The 18,863-nt window shown below is 38.5% G+C and overlaps 1 protein-coding gene and 1 long non-coding RNA gene across 7 annotated transcripts in view; one reads left to right on the top strand and one right to left on the bottom strand.

The window, feature by feature from the left end:
• LOC131504384 (uncharacterized) overlaps nucleotides 1-3,117 on the bottom strand; it is a 33,992-nt gene extending 30,875 nt beyond the window's left edge. Inside the window, exon 1 of the long non-coding RNA XR_009257953.1 lies at nucleotides 2,973-3,117. This is a non-coding gene — a long non-coding RNA (uncharacterized LOC131504384). The remainder of the gene's footprint in view (nucleotides 1-2,972) is intronic.
• Nucleotides 3,118-3,211: 94 nt separating this feature from the next.
• BRDT (bromodomain testis associated) overlaps nucleotides 3,212-18,863 on the top strand; it is an 81,196-nt gene continuing 65,544 nt past the window's right edge. The window contains exons 1-5 of one of the 6 annotated variants that reach the window (XM_058716591.1): nucleotides 3,212-3,450; nucleotides 4,970-5,071; nucleotides 14,925-15,065; nucleotides 15,229-15,468; nucleotides 16,261-16,398. In XM_058716591.1, coding sequence (XP_058572574.1) covers nucleotides 15,280-15,468; nucleotides 16,261-16,398 — 327 coding nt within the window. In that variant the 5' untranslated portion in view covers nucleotides 3,212-3,450; nucleotides 4,970-5,071; nucleotides 14,925-15,065; nucleotides 15,229-15,279. Of the gene's footprint in view, nucleotides 3,451-4,764; nucleotides 4,876-4,969; nucleotides 5,072-14,924; nucleotides 15,066-15,228; nucleotides 15,469-16,260; nucleotides 16,399-18,863 lie in introns of those variants that run through there. The other 5 variants (XM_058716597.1, XM_058716592.1, XM_058716593.1 and 2 more) reach the window with 5 other exon arrangements.

Raw genomic sequence — 18,863 nt, 5'->3', positions numbered from 1 at the left:
GAGCTGCCATACACTGAGATGTGGAAGACTGTGGGCAGAGCAGTTTGAAGGGGGATTATCAGGAACTCAGGTCTGGACATAAATACCAAGTTTAAGATGCTCATTAGACTTTCCACATGGAGATATGCAGTAGGCAGTTGGAAGTATGAGTCTGGAGTTCAGGAAAAGGGTTCAAGATAGACATGTAAATTTGGGAGCCAAGGACAGATAAGCCTTGAGACTGGATGTGCTGTTCCTAAGGGTGTTTCAGTAGGGAGAAGGTCCAAGGAGTGAGCATTGGATAATTCCAACATTGAGAAGAAAGAACTAGCAAGAGCTGACTTTCAGATTTAGCAACACAGAGTTAACATATTTTTATTTTTAGTAACAAATTATCCTCTATAGCTGTATGTATTAAATTGCTTCCAAATTCCTATACAAAACCATTTACAAATTTAAATTCTTTTTTTATGTTTATTTATTTTGAGAGAAAGAGACAGAGTGGGGGAGGGGTAGAGAGAGAGGGAGAAAGAATCCCAACAAGGCTCCACACCCAGCACACAACCCACTTCAGACCTGAGCCAGATAATCAAGAGTCAGACACTTAACCAATTGAGCCACGTAGACACCCTGTAAATTTAAATTCTCTCAGTTATCTGGGGATCCTTGTAAATCCATAGGAGCCCAGAAAGATGGGCTTCCTCTTGTTGAATGTGATGCTAGAATGTAAGATGGAAAGTTGAAAATGTCTTTCATCTATATTCATGTGATATATTGATTTAAACTAAAATGGAACTTTTTTATGTTTTTCTAAAAAAAACCCATAAGTACAACTATTTTATGTCACAGAATAGCCTTGTGATATCCTAGTCTTACTGTATTATACTGTTGCTGGTCTTCAGCCACTTTTTTACCAATAATTTAGAAGCAACTTTTCTGTATTATCTGTCACACATTCCTTGGAAAATCTCAATACTGGGGAAAAGCAATTATCTTCTCCATGAACAATTACAAATTTCTCCATCTTAACTGTCTCAGATATGTCTTACTAAGACATTTTCCCAGTCAATTTTTTCTCCTGTTCTCCATAAACATTATTTCAAAACTATTCAAAAATATTCAAAGTATTTTCCCAGTCAATTTTGTCTCCTGTTCTCCATAAACATTATTTCAAAACTATTCAAAAATATTCAAAACTATTTTACTCTTGTAACTTCTTTCCTGCCTTCCTCTCCCATCTTTAACTTAGACTGAATTTTGAGCTGTATAATAAACTCACCATTCAAAACCTCTATCCAGATATTTTATGGGCACCCTAAATTCATGTTCAAAACTGCACTCATTATCTTCCTCCTCCCCCAAACTTGCTCCCCTCCTACAATTCCCTTGCCAGTAAATGGTGCCTTCCTCCAAATGCTCAAGCCAGAAACACCATATCATCTTTACATCCACTCTAACAGCAAATCTTTGGGAGTCTACCTCCCAAATAAACCCATTCTCCAGATTCTCCATTTTACAACCATTTTAAGTTTCTTTAAAAAACTCAAATCTCTCCCCCTCACTACCTCCCCCACCTTTAATTCAAATCTGATTTGTCACAGTCCTTAAAACTTGGCAGGATCAAAGGATAATGTACTTAATGATAATACACTCTGACTTTTGATACTTTGCATTCATGGTGCTTACTGTGTAGTGGGGAAAATAGACATTAACTATTTGCCTGGCTGTATAATTACAATTGTAATGGGTGCTATGTAATATGGTTGTAATGAGAGTGTATAATAGGAAGACCAATCTAGTGGAGGCCTCCTTGAGGAAATGACTGAGCTGAGACCTGAGGGTAGGATGGGAGTAGAGAGAAGAAACCATCGTAGAAGCCCTGGGGGGAGAGGGGGAAGGAAGGGAGGAGAGGGTAATAGAGTACTGGGAAGAACTAAAAGGTCAGTGTGGCTGGAAATACGGGAACTGTTGGTGGGGTGGTTGGAGCTGGAGATAGAGAATTCATGTAGGCCTTGTAGCATTTCTTTTTTAAGTTTATTTATTTTGAAAGAGAGCCCGTGTGTGCATGGGGTGGGGGAGGGGGACAGAGAAAGAAGGAAAGACAGAATCCCAAGCAGGCCCTGAGGCCATCAGCACACAGCCCAATGCCTGGGCTCCAATGTGAGATCTGGACCTGAGCCTGTGAGATCATGACCTGCAGCAAAATCAAGAATCGCATGCTTAACCCACTGAGCCACCCAGGTGCCCCCTCTTGTAGTTCATCTAAAAGGTTTTGATATTTATCTTAAAAGTAATGGGCAGTAATTGAAAGGTTTTAAGGGTGTTAACAAAATGAGATTTAGCTTTTTAAAAGATCACTGGAGTGTGGACTATGCGCTTCTCCCTTATATTGGTTCTCAGGAGGAGAGCCAAAAAGTTGACAGCTGAACAAGATTTGCACAGGTCATTCCTGGCTTTTACTTCCTTTGACTTCCTTTAGGCCTTTCCCAGCATAAAGGTCACACCCTAGGTCTATACCTAGATCACACCCTAGTTCCAATCTTTTTCCTACCTAATAAGGGTTTAAACAACAAAAACAAGAACACAAACATCAAATCTAAACCAAGTATACGCTACGGTATTGACTCTTCGGTGTTAAATACACTCTTCTAATACACGTCCACAAATAAAACGGAGTTAGTCGCCAAGACTCTCAAAATCTTAAATCACTCTCTTCACGCAGCTGTCTTTAAAATACTCTTAAGTGCCATTTTAAAACCAATGAGCTCATGTGGGCTCCCACCTCACCTGCTAATACTGAGCATTCACTACGTGCAAGAGATGGGAACTTTGGGGGGAACTGGAGAAAAGGACGAAAACGACGAAAACAATGCAAGCCAAAACTCAGGACCCCCTCCCCCCAAAACAACACAGGTCTGATGCATTAAATTGTTTTAATGATAAACTCTTGGGTGGCACTCCTTCTCCTAAACCCCCAGCTCTTTGCACCATACCTGGCATTCAGTAAAGGCTCAACAAACGTGCACTCCCAGGGTGAAAGACCTTGAACCTCGGCGAAAGCCGGACTACGGAGCTGATACCTCGCGCACTTTACCCGCCGCCGGGCTCCAGGCGTGGCCACGTGACACGCTCAGGCCAATGGGCGGGCCGCCTGCAGCAGGTCTCCCATAAAGGCGCCTGTCACTGCCGGCTAGTGGCCGCCGCCATTAGGGCGAGAGCTGGCGGCGACGGTCGGTGAAGGACTGCTACCTCGCACCGCTTCATCTTGTGCAAGCTGGAGGGGACGATCAGATAAGGTCTTTTTCACCAAAGGTGACAGAGCCTCTACCTGGAGCATTGCTTTGGGATCCGGGCCCTCGGCGGGACCCTGAGTAGGAAACAACCGTTTTTTTCTCTTCTCCCCTCCCCCATCAACACTGCGACTGGCGAGGCAGTTGGGGAGGCCATACCCGTGCGTGCGTTGCTGCCCAGGTGAGCTGCCAGTTGCTTTTCTTTGGCTTACCAACTGCAAGCTTGTTGCCCCAGTGGACCCTTTTAAAAACTGGGGACCTTCCTCTTAAAAGCTTTGGCATTTTTTGCAAGGAAGGGGTGGGAAGAAGGAGGTTAGGGCGAGGGGGGTGACGTTCCGGTTACACAACCGCCTACTCCCAACTCTTGAAAAACATTCCTGGTCTTTGTGCAGCTCTTAGGCCTAGGATTGGTGGGTCTCTGGATGTACTGTAGTTTTGGGTGTCCAGAAGAAAGTACGGAGCTTTAGCTGTTGCTGGCATTTTATTGTTCATCCTGGGTATCATCGTTTGGGACAGGAAGATCCCCAGCCTTGATTTATTCCTTTATTTATTCGTTTAACATTATTAAGCTCTTAACATGCTTAATTAATCCTGTTGAGTGCGGCAGGTCAGGCTCACCTAACCTCAAGGCACTGGCTTACGTTAAGAATTCAGATGAAGTATCTACAAGTATCTACGTGGTGCTTTGGGACCCGTGGGAAGGACCCGAGTGGGTAGAAGGGGATGGGGGAGGTATCTGGGTAGAAGTGATAAAAGAGCTGGGTCTTGAAAGACAGATAGAAATTAGCCTAAAGAGTGATGGGAGGAGCTCTGGTAAGCAGGGGAAAAATTTCAAAACCATGGACAGGTGTGAGCACAAAGTGGGGGCCGGGGGTCAGTGAAGAAGTGTAAATTTTTGGGTGTGGCTTATGCAGGTTGGGGATTGGGATAGTAGCAACATGAGTCTAATGAGACAGGCAAGGGGGTTTATATATGTGTATATCATGAACAGCAGTGGGTTGAACAGTGTGGTTGTAAATTACTGAACAAAAATCAAAACCTCACTTTTGTATCAATTCAGGTGGGAGTAACAAGTGATTGAACAAAAAAAGTGGTTTGGGGGATCGAAAATAGAAATACCCTATGTACTCAGAATATGTAAATTTATATCCCAGAGTCAGGGAGTGTGTAGATGGAGTTAAAAAAAAAAACAAAAACAAAAACCCAAAGAGCAAGGGAAGAACCCTGGAGGATATTAATAGGTTAGCAGAAAATGAGATAATGAAGGAGATAACATCCTCTGGATTTCCAGCCTGACTCCATTTGTTCCCATATCACCCAGTTCCTATCTCTGTCAAAGCAGTAATTATCAGTATCCTGTTGTAATTACCTATTTGTAAGTCTCTATAAAGAGACTGTATCCTCAATTCCTAGTTCAGTGCTTGGCACCATTGTAGGTGCTTTATAAGTATGTAATAAAAGAACAAATAGAATCTGGAAAAGAAAATAGTGGTATCCTGGAAACCAGATAAGAATTTCAAGAGAGTCAAGATAGTCTAGTGACAGATATTGCTGAGAGGTCAAGAAAGATGTAACTCAAAAAGAATCCATTTAACAACTAAGTATGGTAAGTATTAGCCTTAGTGTAGGGGGAATTTTAGAGGCATGGCTGGGACAGAATTGAGTGTGAGGTGGGGAGTAAAAACAGTGTCATTTTTTAGGATGCTCCGGTGTGAGGTACAGAAGAGAGAAGATTGAGGCTTCAAGGAGACAATAAGATCGAGAAGAATTTTTAAGGAGACTTGAGAAAGTGTATATGGAGGGTAAGCTAGTATAGAAATGTTGATGATACAAGCAAGAGAGATCAAGGACTGTTGTTATCTCATTATGTAGAGTACCTGGGAACCAAGTTCTAGACAGGGAAGGTGTCCGTGTCCCATTTCTAGAATGAAAGGAGTAGACGAGAAGATTGAATCATTGTGAAGAGTATACATTTTCTAGAAATTATTTGTTTGACTTTAAGTGAAGCCTGATTTTAATTTGAAGAAACCATTTTCTCCCTTGAATTGGAGGCTGCTCATTTGATGAGGCAGGATTTGGAGTCCCTATGTGAGCTCACACTGGGTGGATTGCCTTTGACCTTTCTGAGCCCTGGAACCACGTGGTATTCAGAATCCAAACTCTTGAGTTCCTTGCTGTACTGCTTCCCTGCATGTGTAAAATCTACCATGAAGTTCAACCAGAAGTACCACCACACAGCAGAATAACTTATTCTCTGCTATTTATTGAAATGATGGAAGATGTTTTTGAACAATCTTTATTCAAAACCTCAAAGTTCAATTCCATCCAAAATTGAGGCTCAAAATATATTAATTTACATTATTTTGTTTTTCTTTTTTTTTTTTAAACAGTTTGGCTGCTTTTTAAAAAAAAAATTTTTTTTTAACGTTTATTTATTTTTGAGACAGAGAGAGACAGAGCATGAACGGGGGAGGGTCAGAGACAGAGGGAGACACAGAATCCGAAACAGGCTCCAGGGTCTGAGTGGTCAGCACAGAGCCCGACACGGGGCTCGAACTCAGACCGTGAGATCATGACCTAAGCCAAAGTCGAATGCTTAACTGACCGAGCTACCCAGGCACCCAATTATTTTGTTTTTCAATCAGCTCAATTCCTTGAGACTTCAGTAAGCATATAGCGCAATACAATTTAATACTTGCACCACTGAGGTGGCAATAATTGAAGAATTTTGTAAACATTTTTTTCTTGGCAAACTCAAGAAGTTGGTTTTTGCCAAAGAGATCAGACTCTTCCTGATATGTCTGTGCCTACATTGAATTTGAGGTGAACTTGTATGTTTCTTGTAACATTTTGGAAACATGTTTTAGCTCATTTGTGCATTTCAGGAAACCTTTGGCTTGGTTTATAACTTTTGTCAGGAATGACTGGAATATTCACAACCACTTCAAAGACTTTTGTTTCTTAGAAGTTTAAGTTTTTATTCTTGTATGTTGGTAGAGATATAAATTAGAATCTCTCAACGGTAATTAAACATATAGCAATATGTAAAAGTGTTGTCCTAAAAATCATTAATAGAAATATATCCAAAGGCCAGGCCAAAAAAATATATATATCTCTAATAGGTATTGGCAGATGAAAGCAATGATGTATTTATGAGGATATTGATTGCAACATTATATATATTTAATGGGAAGCCATTAAAACTAGAGGGGCTGGGGGTACTTGGAGGCTCATTTGGTTAAGCAAGTGACTCGATCTCTGTTCAGGTCATGATCTCATGGTTTGTGAGGTGAAGCCCTACATCAAGCTCTGCACTGATAGTGCGGAACCTGCTTGGGATTCTCTCTCTCCCTCTCTTTCTGCCTCTTCCTCTCTCTCTCTTTCTCAAAATAAATAAACTTAAAAATGGAGCTGCCCTGGGACCATTTCTAATATGAATTAAGTGTAAAAAAGTTGCTAAAAGGATGCACAAGAAACTAACAGTAAGGAGGGGTCCTAGTTGGCTAAGGAACAAGAATGGGAAAGGAAACTTTGTATGCCACATGGATGTTAAAATTCAAATAAACTCATTTTTTAATGAAGTCTATAAATAGTATATTATCCTTAAGAATTTTCCCAAAACTCAAAAGATTATTTTATAATGAGCTATTAAGTGAACAAAACAGGTCTGATTTTCAGGGCAGCTGGGTGGCTCAGTTGAGTGTCTCTTGATTTCAGCTCAGGTCATGGTCCCAGGATCATAGGATGAAGCCTTGCATTGGGCTCTGTGCTGAGTGTGGGGCCTGCTTGGGATTCTCTCTCTCTGTCCCTCTCCCCTGCTTGCATGTGCTCTTTCTCTAAAATAGAAAATAAAATAAACATCTGATTTTCAGCCAATTTCTTCATGGAACCATAGAATGATCTGACAAAGTGATACTAATTATGTGATTATCTTCATCAAAGTAAACCAGAACTTTTCAGAATTTGTTACATTGTCTTTGTGCAATTGTCAGTGGTGGTTGTTACATAACATTGAATTCTTAAGAGATGAATTCTTAAGAGATAAGATTTCATTTGCCTTCACTGTCTTTCCATGGATAAAAAGTGTCTGAAAGCAGAAACAATAAAATGACAACTCACCATGAACATTGGAAACAACAGTGAACTTTCACAGAGATAAGGGAGGCTACAGGTTATGTATATTTGGCAGTATACTTGTAACTCCATAGTTTAATCATGTTGGAGTATAAGTAAGTGACACCTTTCAGCTGATTAGAACCTACCATTATATCAAATAAGGTGAAAATCTTTTGGGGGTTTGTGTTGCTGAACTATTATGCTGGCATTTTGTTTTCTATTACTGAGAACATTTTCTAATAAAAATTAATAATAAAATTATTAGGATTAATAATAAAAGGCTTTAGAGAAAGTAGAATCGTGTCAGTGAACAGAAATTTGCCAAATATAAAACACCACAGCTCCTTAAAAAAATTTTTTTTAATGTTTTATTTTTGAGACAGACACACAGCATGAGCAGGGGAGGGGCAGAGAGAGAGAGGGAGACACAGAATCCAAAGCAGGCTCTAGGCTCTAAGCTGTCAGCATAGAGCCCAATGCGGGGCTTGAACTCACAAACTGTGAGATCATGACCTGAGCTGAAGTCAGACACTTAACCGACTGAGCCACCCGGGTGCCCCCACCACAACTCCTTTAAAAATTTTTTTAGATAAGGGGGTGCCTGGGTTGCTCAGTCAAGCGTCTGACTTTGGCTCAGGTCATGATCTCACAGTTTGTCAGTTCGAGCCCCATGTCAGGCTCTGTGCTGACAGCTCAGAGCCTGGAGCCTGCTTTGGGTTCTGTCTCCCTCTCTCTCCCTTTTTCTCCCTCTCTCTCCCTCCCTCCCTATCTTTCAAAAATAAATAAACATTAAAAAACTAAAATTTTTTAATAAGAAATGGAAGATTAAAATACATTTAAAAGAAAGACTGGGGTAATTACAAAGAATATTTTATAAAGGAAATAATTAACTATTCTTTTGCCCAATGATAAATCAGAGCTCTTGTTCATGATCAGTCCATCTGCAGCCTTCAGCCACAGTGTACCATAAGTTTATTGCTTAAAATTTCTTTTTTTTTTTTTTTTTTTTTTTTTTTAATTTTTTTTTTCAACGTTTTTAATTTATTTTTGGGACAGAGAGAGACAGACCATGAACGGGGGAGGGGCAGAGACAGAGGGAGACACAGAAGCGGAAACAGGCTCCAGGCTCTGAGCCATCAGCCCAGAGCCTGACGCGGGGCTCGAACTCACGGACCGCGAGATCGTGACCTGGCTGAAGTCGGACGCTTAACCGACTGCGCCACCCAGGCGCCCCAAAATTTCTAATATATAGAAAAAATAGACCAAGAACACCTGTATATCTACCAACAATTGTCAATATTTTGCCCTGTTTGCTTGTGTATATAGGTTTTTCTCCCAAATCATTTAGAACCTATTTTAATGTTGTTATTCACATCAAATTTTTTGAGCATACATTTAAACACTTTTCTTACATAATCACTATACTATTCTCATATCTATCATAATGTATTCTCAAACCTGTCAAAATGAACAATTCCATAATTTTCCCTAGTTGTCCCCAAAATATATTTAATAGTTGATCTCAAACCAGTATTTGATCTAGGATGATAAAATTGAGTTCTGTTATGTCTTCAGACATTTTCTTTTATAATCTTTTTATAAAAGATAGACCATTTGTCTTTTTTTATTTGTTTTAGGTCATTTGTCTTATAGAATATTATATATTCTACATTTGTCTGTTTTCTTAATGGTTTTGTTTCATTTTTTTTCTAGCACTGTACCACAGAACTTTCCTGCAGTGATAGCAATGTTTTATAGCTGCATTGTCCCATATAGTAGCCAATAGACTTATAACTTATGGCTATTGAGCATTTGAAATGTGGATGAGTTTTTGACTTAGGAAATTTTGGTTAATTTGAACTTAAATACTTCCATGTGGCTAAAGGTTGTTATATTGGACAGTGCAGCTCTAGCCCTTTAATTTTTTTTTTTAAGTTTATTTATTTCATTTTGAGTGGGAGAGAGAGAATCCCAAGCAGGCTCTGCACTGTCAGCGCAGAGCCTGACATGGGGCTCCAAATCACAAACCGTGAGATCCTGACCAGAGCCGAAACAGAGTCAGATGCTCAACCCACTAAGCTACCCAGATGCCCTAACCCTTTAATTTTGTTACATGAAAATTAAATCTAAAAGATTGTTAGATATTTTTGGCAAAATATGTAGATGAACCTACAATGGTAGCTCATTATCACCCAAAGTCCTTTGTTTGCTTTAGAGTTCACTCTTGGTGTTGTACATTCTGAGGGTTTGGGCAAATGTATAATGGCATTTATCCATCTTTATGATCTAATATGAAGTCTTTTCACTGCCCTAAAAATCCTCTGTGCTCTCCATCTTTTTCTCCTTCCCTCTCCCCAACTCCTGGTAACCATTGATCTTTTTGCTGTCTCCATAGTTTGCCTTTTACAGAATCTCATAGCTGGAATCATACAGTATGTATGTAGCCTTTTCAGATTGGCTTATTTTGCTTAATATGCATTTAAGATTGCTCCATGTCTTTTCATGGCTTTATAGTTCTTTTATTTTTAGCGCTAAATAACCTTCCGTTTTCTGGATGTTTCCCAGTTTATCCATTCTCCTTCTGCAGGACATCTTGGTTGCTTCCAAGTTTTGGCAAAGTTTTAATAAAGCTGCTATAAACAACTGTGTGCAGGTTTTTGTGTGAAAAGGTGTTTTTAAGGAAAAAATTTAAGGCTGACTAGAGCATATCTACAGACAAATACTAGCAGAAATTAATTATAAATAACTAATTTGTAAAGGCAAATTACAAATAAGACTATAGAAAATATAGTCTTAAGAGCAGGAAATATAATTATGTATTGTATAATCTTTAGAGGAAAACTTTCTTAAACCTAATTAAAAAAGGAACCTACAATAGCAGAAATGAAGGAATTATTAATGAAATAATAGGATTCTGGAAAAGGGGAAAGATCTTCATGGAAAAGGGGAGGCACTTATGAAGTAAGAGGAAATAGAACAGGAAGTAAAAGAAGTCAAGGGAAATTAATTTTTAAAGGGTGTCTCTTCGGGACACCAGGGTGGTTCAGTTGGTTAAGCATCCAACTTCGGCTCAGGTCATGATCTAACGGTTCGGTTTGTGGGTTCAAGCCCCACATCGGGCTCTGCTGATAACTCAGAGCCTGGAGCCTGCTTCAGATTCTGTCTGTCTCCCTCTCGCTCGGCCCCTCCCCCACTAGTGCTCTTTCTTTGTCTTTCAAAAATAAATGTTAAAATTTTTTTTAAATAAAGGGTTTCTCTTATAAACTGAGATCCTTTGCAAAAGGGTATAGTGGAGTTGAGGTTTTGATGAGGGGAACAGGTTTGGAAAAGGCATTTTTTTAACTGATAAGAATTCATTAAGTCATTCATTCATCTATTTTTTTTTTTTTTTTTAATTTTTTTTTTTTTTCAACGTTTTTTATTTATTTTTGGACAGAGAGAGACAGAGCATGAACGGGGGAGGGGCAGAGAGAGAGGGAGACACAGAATCGGAAACAGGCTCCAGGCTCCGAGCCATCAGCCCAGAGCCCGACGCGGGGCTCGAACTCACGGACCGCGAGATCGTGACCTGGCTGAAGTCGGACGCTTAACCGACTGCGCCACCCAGGCGCCCCGTTCATCTATTTTTTAAGGCAGATTCCTGAGCAACAAGACTTAAAAGTAAAACATTCTTTAAAAAAATTTTTTTTAATTTAATGTTTATTTTGAGAGAGACAGAGCATGGGAAGGGGAGGGACAGAGAGACAGGGAGACACAATCTGAAGCAGGCTCCAGGCTCTGAGCTGTCCACAGAGTCCTACACAGGGCCTGAATTCCCAAGTCATGAGATCATGACCTGAGGTAAAGTTGGATGCTTAACAGACTGAGCCACCTAGGTGCCCCAAAAGTAAAACATTCTTGATTTCTTTCCCTATTTCTCCCTATATAAAAAGTCACATCTTCTCTATCTCTAACATAAAACTGAATCTGAACACTTTAATTCAGCCTCTGTAGGCTCTGTCCTAGGCATTAGTCAAACAAGACCTCAGTCTGCCCTATAGCAATACAAACAAAGCAGGAGAGAGGGTTTGGGAGACAGGTAGTAAACCAGTAGATAAACAAGGTAGTGGCAAAACAGTAATAGCTGATGGATTAACATTGCAGACAAGAATGCCTATTTATGGGGTGCCTGGGTGACTCAGTTGGGTAAGTGTCTGACTTTGGCTCAGGTCATGATCTCACGGTATGTGAGTTCGAGCCCCGAATCGGGCTGTGTGCTGACACCTTGGAGCCTGGAGCCTGCTTTGGATTGTGTCTCCCTCTCTCTCTCTGCCCCTCCCCCACTTATGTTCTGTCTTTCTCAAAAATAAATAAAACAAAAGAATTTTTTTAAATGCCTATTTAAAATGACGTTGTGAAGGAAAAGCATGGAGAAATACTTGGACCACACATAACAAAGGTTTTGTATTCAGACAATATGAAGAACTAAAAATCAGTAAGATAATAGCAGACAACCGAATAGAAAAATGGGTAGGATACTTCAGCAGGTGATTGACAAAGAAGATATTCATGTGGTCAATAGACATTAAACAGGTTTTTCATATCATGAATCCTCAGTGAAATATAAAAATCACAGTGAGATCCCATCATACGCTCACCAGAATGGCTAAAATGGAACGCACTGATAATTTTTTTTTAATTGAAACAATTTTTTTTGTGTTTTTATTTATTTTTTGAGAAAGAGAGAGCACGCAGGGGAGGGGCAGAGAGAGGGAGACAAGCAGGCTCCTCACTGCTTATGCAGAACCAGATGCGGGCTGGAACCCACAAACCATGAGCTCATGACAAGAGTCAAAGAGGCTCAACCAACTGAGACACCCAGGCACCCTGCTAACCCTACATATTAACAAGGATATGGAATAAGTGGGATTCTCAAACTGCTGCTCCTATAAATTGGTACGTTTTTGAAATCTGGTATCTCCTAAAGTTGAATACACAAAACTTATGACCCAACATTTTCACTTCTGAGTTTATACCCAAAATAATGTATGTGCATATTCACCACAAGCATGTTCATAGCATGTACAAAGATGTCAGACACTGTAAGCAATCCAAAAGTTGCAAGATGAGTTGGATTGATTGTATAGTCCAATTCAATCATAATATACTATACAGCAATGAAGATGAACAAATAACAGATAAATCTTATAAACATAATATTGATGAAAGGCCATATGCAGTGTAATACATAGTAAATAATACTACATTTATGTAAAGGTCAAAAGCAGTCACAATTTAATCTATGGGAAAGAAGTTATCTTAGTGGTTATCTTTGTGAAGAAGAGGGTCTAGTAATTGGGACACTCCAAAGATAGGTTAACTTTAAATAATTGCAAAACAGAACCAGTTTCAGTTGTAACACTAGACTATCCCCTTTGTTAATAACATTAATGGTTGTAGTCCATGGGCACCCGGGTGGCTAAGTCAGTGAAGCCTCTGACTTTAGCTCAGGTATGATCTCGTGGTTCACAAGTTCGAGCCCTGTGTCAGGCTCTGCTGACAGCTCAGCTGAAGTAGGCCTGGAGCCTACTTCACATTTTGTGTCTCCCTCTCTGCCCCTCCCCAGCTTATGCTGTCTCTCACAAAAATAAAAACATTAAAAAAAATAAATAAAAAACTTTAAAAAAAGTTCACATTTGTATGACATGAGAAGAGTGTAATGAAGTGAAATAAATTATAAGATTGTTAATCGCCTCCAAGTTAATTCACTTCAGTGTAGTGGTTCTTAATCCTGGCTATACATCACAAGCACCGGGGATATGTAAAGAGTAAACTGATTTGCAAGCCCTGTCTCCAAGGGGCCTGGGCATTTGTCATTGGTATTTTTAAAATGATCCACAACACCTCACACCCATTATAATGGCTGGTAATTAAAAAAATAAAATTAGGGGCACCTGGGTGTCTCAGTTGGTTGAGCGTCCGACTTCGGTTCAGGTCACGATCTCGCACTCCGTGGGTTCGAGCCCCGTGTCGGGCTCTGGGCTGATGGCTCAGAGCCTGGAGCCTGCTTCCGATTCTGTGTCTCCCTCTCTCTGCCCCTCCCCCATTCATGTTCTGTCTCTCTCTGTCTCAAAAATAAATAAACGTTAAAAAAAAATTTTTTTTTAAGTAAAAAAAATAAAATTAAATAAAAGCGTTGTGAGGAGGTGGAGAAAATTGGAACCCTGTAGACTGTTGATGGGAGTGTAAAATATTGCTGGTGCTATGGAAAACAGTATGGGACTCCTCAAAAAAAAAAGTTACCATGTGGTCCAGCAATTCTCACTTCTGCATTTCTGGGGTGTATCCATAAGAAATGAAGGCAGGGTCTTGAAGAGATAACTATACACCCATGTTTACAGCAGTATTCATAATAGCCAAGAGGTGGAAGCTAACCAGGTGTCTGTTGATGAAATGAATGGATACACAGAATGTGACATATACAGATAATTAAATATTGAACTTTATAAAATGAAGGAAGTTCTGACATGCTACAATATAGATTAATCTTGAGGACATTATACTAAGACAAATATTATATGATTCCACTTAGATACCTAGAGTAGTTAAATTCGTAGAAACAGGATGGTGGTTGCCAGGGGCTGGGGTGAATAGAGAATGAGGAGTTATTTAATAGGTATAGAGTTTCAGTTTTGCAAGATGAAAAGGTTCTAAAAATTAGTTGCTCAAAAATGAATATACTTAATACCACTGAACTGTACACTTGAAAATAGTTAAAATGGTAAATTTTATGTATTTTATTATAATTTCTTTTAAAAGATCCAGAAGTGATTAATACGTGGTTGAGAACTAACACTGCTTTAATTTTTTTTTTTACATTTATTTTTGAGGAACAGTGAGACAAAGTGTGAGTGGGGGAGGGGCAGAGAGAGAGGGAGACACAGAATCCAAAGCAGGCTCCAGGTTCTGAGCAAGCAGTCAGCACAGAGCCTGATGCGGGGCTCGAACCCATGAACTGTGAGATCATGACCTGAGCTGAAGTCGAACGCTCAACCGACTGAGCCACCCAGGTGCCCCTAACTAACACTGCTTTAGTGCAAACAAATACACTGGCTAAATCTAACACTGTTCTAAAAAAATGGACAATTTATTTAAACTCGCTTTTTGTTTCATTGATGTACTTCGTAGTACCTTTGCTCTTTTATCCTTAAAGTAATAATGCTGTGTAGGAATTTTAGATATTGTCTTACAGAAATACGAAGTTTTACTTTAGATATAGTAATATGCACTAAAGACTAGCATTTTAATATGTGTCATATTTCTTTCTAATAGGTTTTAAAAGGCACACTTTAGGGGTGCCTGGCTGGTTCACTCTGTTGGAGCATGTGACTCTTGATCTCAGGGTCATGAATTCAAGCCCCACGTTGGGCATGGAGCCTACTTAAAAAAAAATAAATCACTTAAATTAGCCAGAAAAATCCTTTATTTTGCCTTTCTTCTTTTACTGAATTAATAATTGTAGAGTAACTATAAACATTCCTGTTAATTCTTTTTTACCAGGAACTTACAGACTTTTCCTGTTAAGACCTCAGTTTGTGTTTTAGAAAGGCAGAAGAAATACTGTGAAATTTTAAATACCTTAAATCATCCAAAACTAAGGCATACATAATGAAAGAACTCTTAGTACTTACATAGAAAAAGGTTTGTATTTGTGTAAAAATGGATTCATTTATCATTTGGCTTTTTTTGTCTTAATCATGATGTACTGCAAAATATAATACCACTCTTTAACCCTTTTTAGTTCCTATAGAAACTATATTAAATGTGCTTTGAAAGTAACTTAGTTTTGTATTTGTGTTTTAAGGACGTGTATTTGTAGACAACATTGTACTATCAGTGTTTGACGCAGTTAAGAATGTCTCTGTCAAGTCGACAAACAGCAATTGTTAACCCTCCACCACCAGAATATATAAATACTAAGAAAAATGGGCGATTGACAAATCAACTGCAGTATCTACAAAAAGTTGTCCTGAAGGCTTTATGGAGGCATAATTTTTCCTGGCCTTTTCAGCAGCCTGTCGATGCTGTGAAACTAAAGTTGCCTGTAAGTGTGTCCTATGATTATGTTAGCTATAAAAGAAAAATTCCATAAATCTCTAAAAGAAATAAACTAGTCTTTAATATTATAAAATATCTTTAATAAAGACAATTTATTCCGTACCACTGAAGAATTTCCGAATGAGCATTTTTTTAAATGACAAAGCTCATTTTTCTAAGCATTAATTCTTATTTTAACAGTTTGTAGTAAATTATAGTTAATGCTTTCTTGTTATAGAATGTGTCACTTGACTTTTTTTTGAATGTGTCGTTTGACCTTTTGATGCAAGGTTGTCATGAATGTCACCTTCTCCATGAAGTTGCTCTTGACACTTTTGTCTTAGAAGCATCATACATAAGACTTAGAGGCATCATACATAGAATTCAATTTTAGGTCTTCTGTTAGGAATTTTTAGCCATCTGGTAACAGAACAGTTAAGTAATTTGTTAAGTAGTAAACCATGGCACTGGGATTATACTCTGGGTCTGTCATACTTCATAAATTCTAGGTTTTTCTTCATGCCTTTCACTTTTTATTTTCCAGGATAGTTCTACTCTTATGCTCTTGTCTTTGTTAGTCTTATTTGTTGTTTGTTTTTTTCTCTGAAGAAAAATGCCATGGCAGTCAGCTTTGTTTCTCATCACAAAAGTTTTGTTTTCTAGATTATAGCCTTTTAAAGGTAATCAATTGCTCTTTCTAGTTACACGTATATAGCTTCTTAAATTTCTTTGTGTACCAATAGTTGTAATGAATTTGTTCTTACTACTAACATTTAGAATTTTTTCATGAAAACCACAGGATTATTACACCATTATAAAAACCCCAATGGATTTAAATACAATTAAGAAGCGCTTAGAACATAAATATTATATGAAGGCTTCAGAGTGTATAGAAGACTTCAACATAATGTTCTCAAATTGCTATTTATACAACAAGGTATGTAAGGTTTATGTTATACTTGATTATTTTTTTGGTCTTACATATAGAGGATGTGCATAAAAAGTGTGCTGATTTCAGTTTTCATACCTTGATTTGGGGTATTTTACATATTTTTTTTTTATTTAAAAAAATGTTTTTTTAACGTTTATTTATTTTTGAAACAGAGAGAGACAGAGCATGAATGGGGGAGGGTCAGAGAGAGGGAGACACAGAATCTGAAACAGGTTCCAGGTTCTGAGCTGTCAGCACAGAGCCCGACGCGGGGCTCGAACTCACGGACCGCGAGATCATGACCTGAGCCGAAGTCGGACGCTTAACCGACTGAGCCACCCAGGCGCCCCTGGGGTATTTTACATATTTTTAAGGATAGGGGTATTTTTTTTGCTTGATTTCATAATTTTCATGTATCGATATTTTTTCACGATCTATTTGCCATAATTTTGCCTGAATACCTGTAATGGTTTTTGTTTTCTTTTTTTTCATTTTTTGAAATGTTTATTTATTTATTTGGAAAGAGAGGGAGCATGTGTGTAAATGGGAGGGGGGCAGAGAGGGAGGGAGAAATTCCCAAGCTGACTCTACCTTGTCAGTGCAGAGCCCAACGTGGGACTTGATCTCACAGACCATGAGAACATAACCTGAGCCAAAATGCCAATGATAGCTGGTTTCTGTGAATAAAGTATCATTTATGTGTTCTTTACCATACTTCTGCCATTTCAGTTATAAATGATAAACCAATCTAAGTTAAATGTTCATGGTATGGATTCAAACAAATTACGTACATCTAAACTTCATGACATGACAAGTTAACCTAAAGATACTGTGTTCTATTCCAGTAGAAATGTTTGCATTTGTGTTGATGCATTAGCTTGTCTGATACTGTATGTGGACATTTTGACCCTAATTTTCACTTTTGCTTTCATCTGTAAAACTGGATTTGTGTATTAAGCTTTTTCTCCATATAGTATTCCTGTTTCCTAGAGCACTGCATCCTTTTTAAACTGTTCCATATCTAAATATTTTAAAACTTGCATCCCATTTACTCAAAATCACTAGTGATGCTGAAATGTAATAGAAATTTGGTTCCCAAACTATCAGTGCCACCTTAAATTTAAGACTCTTAACAAGAACCATATGATCCTCTCAATAGATGCAGAGAAAACATTTGACAAAATACAGCATCCTTTCTTGATAAAAACCATCAAGAAAGTAGGGATAGAAGGAGTATACCTCGAGATCATAAAAGCCATATATGAATAACCCAATGCTAATATCATCCTCAATGGGGAAAAACTAAGAGCTTTCCCCTAAGGTCAGGAACAAGACAGGGATGTCCACTCTCACCACTGTTATTCAACATAGTATTGGAAGTCTTAGTCTCTGCAATCAGAAAACACAAATAAAAGGCATCCAAATTGGCCAGGAGGAGGTCAAACTTACACTCTTCGCAGATGACATGATACTCTATATGGAAAACCCAAAAGATTCCACCAAAAACATGCTAGAACTGATCCATGAATTCAGCAAAGTCGCAAGATATAAAATCAATGCACAGAAATCAGTTGCATTCGTATACACCAACAATGAAGCGATAGAAAGAGAAATCAAGGAATCGATCCCATTTAGAGTTGCACCAAAACCCATAAAATACTAGGAATAAATCCAACCAAAGAGATGAAAAATCTATACACTGAAAACTATAGAAAGCTTATGAAAGAAATTGAAGAAGTCACAAAAAAATGGAAAAAGATTCCATGCTCCTGGATAGGAAGAACAAATATTGTTAAAATGTCAATACTACCCAAAGCAATCTACATATTCAATGCAATCCCTATCAAACCAGCATTTTTCACAGAGCTAGAACAAATAGTCCTAAAATTTTTATGGAACCAGAAAAGATCCCGAATAGCCAAAGCGATCTTGAAAAAGAAAACCAAAGCAGGAGGCATCACAATCCCAGACTTCAAGCTATACTACAAAGCTGTAATCATCAAGACAGTATGGTACTGGCACAAGAACAGACACTCAGATCAATTGAACAGAATAGAGAACCCAGAATTGGACCCACAAATGTATGGCCAACTAATCTTTGACAAAGCAGGAAAGACTATCCAATGGAATAAAAACAGTCTCTTTAGCAAATGGTGCTGGGATAATTAGACGGCAACATGAAGAAGAATGAAACTAGACCACTTTCTTACACCATACACAAAAATAAACTCAAAATGGATGAAAGACCTCAATGTAAGACAGGAAGCCATCAAAATCCTCAAGGAGAAAGCAGACAAAAACCTCTTTGATCTTGGCCACAGCAACTTCTTACTCAACACATCTCTGGAGGCAAGGGAAACAAAAGCAAAAATGAACTACTGGGACCTCATCAAAATAAAAAGCTTCTGCACAGCAAAGGAAACAATCAGCAAAACTAAAAGGCAACCGACAGAATGGGAGAAGATATTTGC

This window comes from Neofelis nebulosa, chromosome 2, assembly GCF_028018385.1.
Source record: "Neofelis nebulosa isolate mNeoNeb1 chromosome 2, mNeoNeb1.pri, whole genome shotgun sequence".
Classification (NCBI taxonomy): domain Eukaryota; kingdom Metazoa; phylum Chordata; class Mammalia; order Carnivora; family Felidae; genus Neofelis; species Neofelis nebulosa.
Note: the sequence above shows the minus strand (reverse complement) of the source record. Positions and strands in the feature narration are given on the sequence as shown.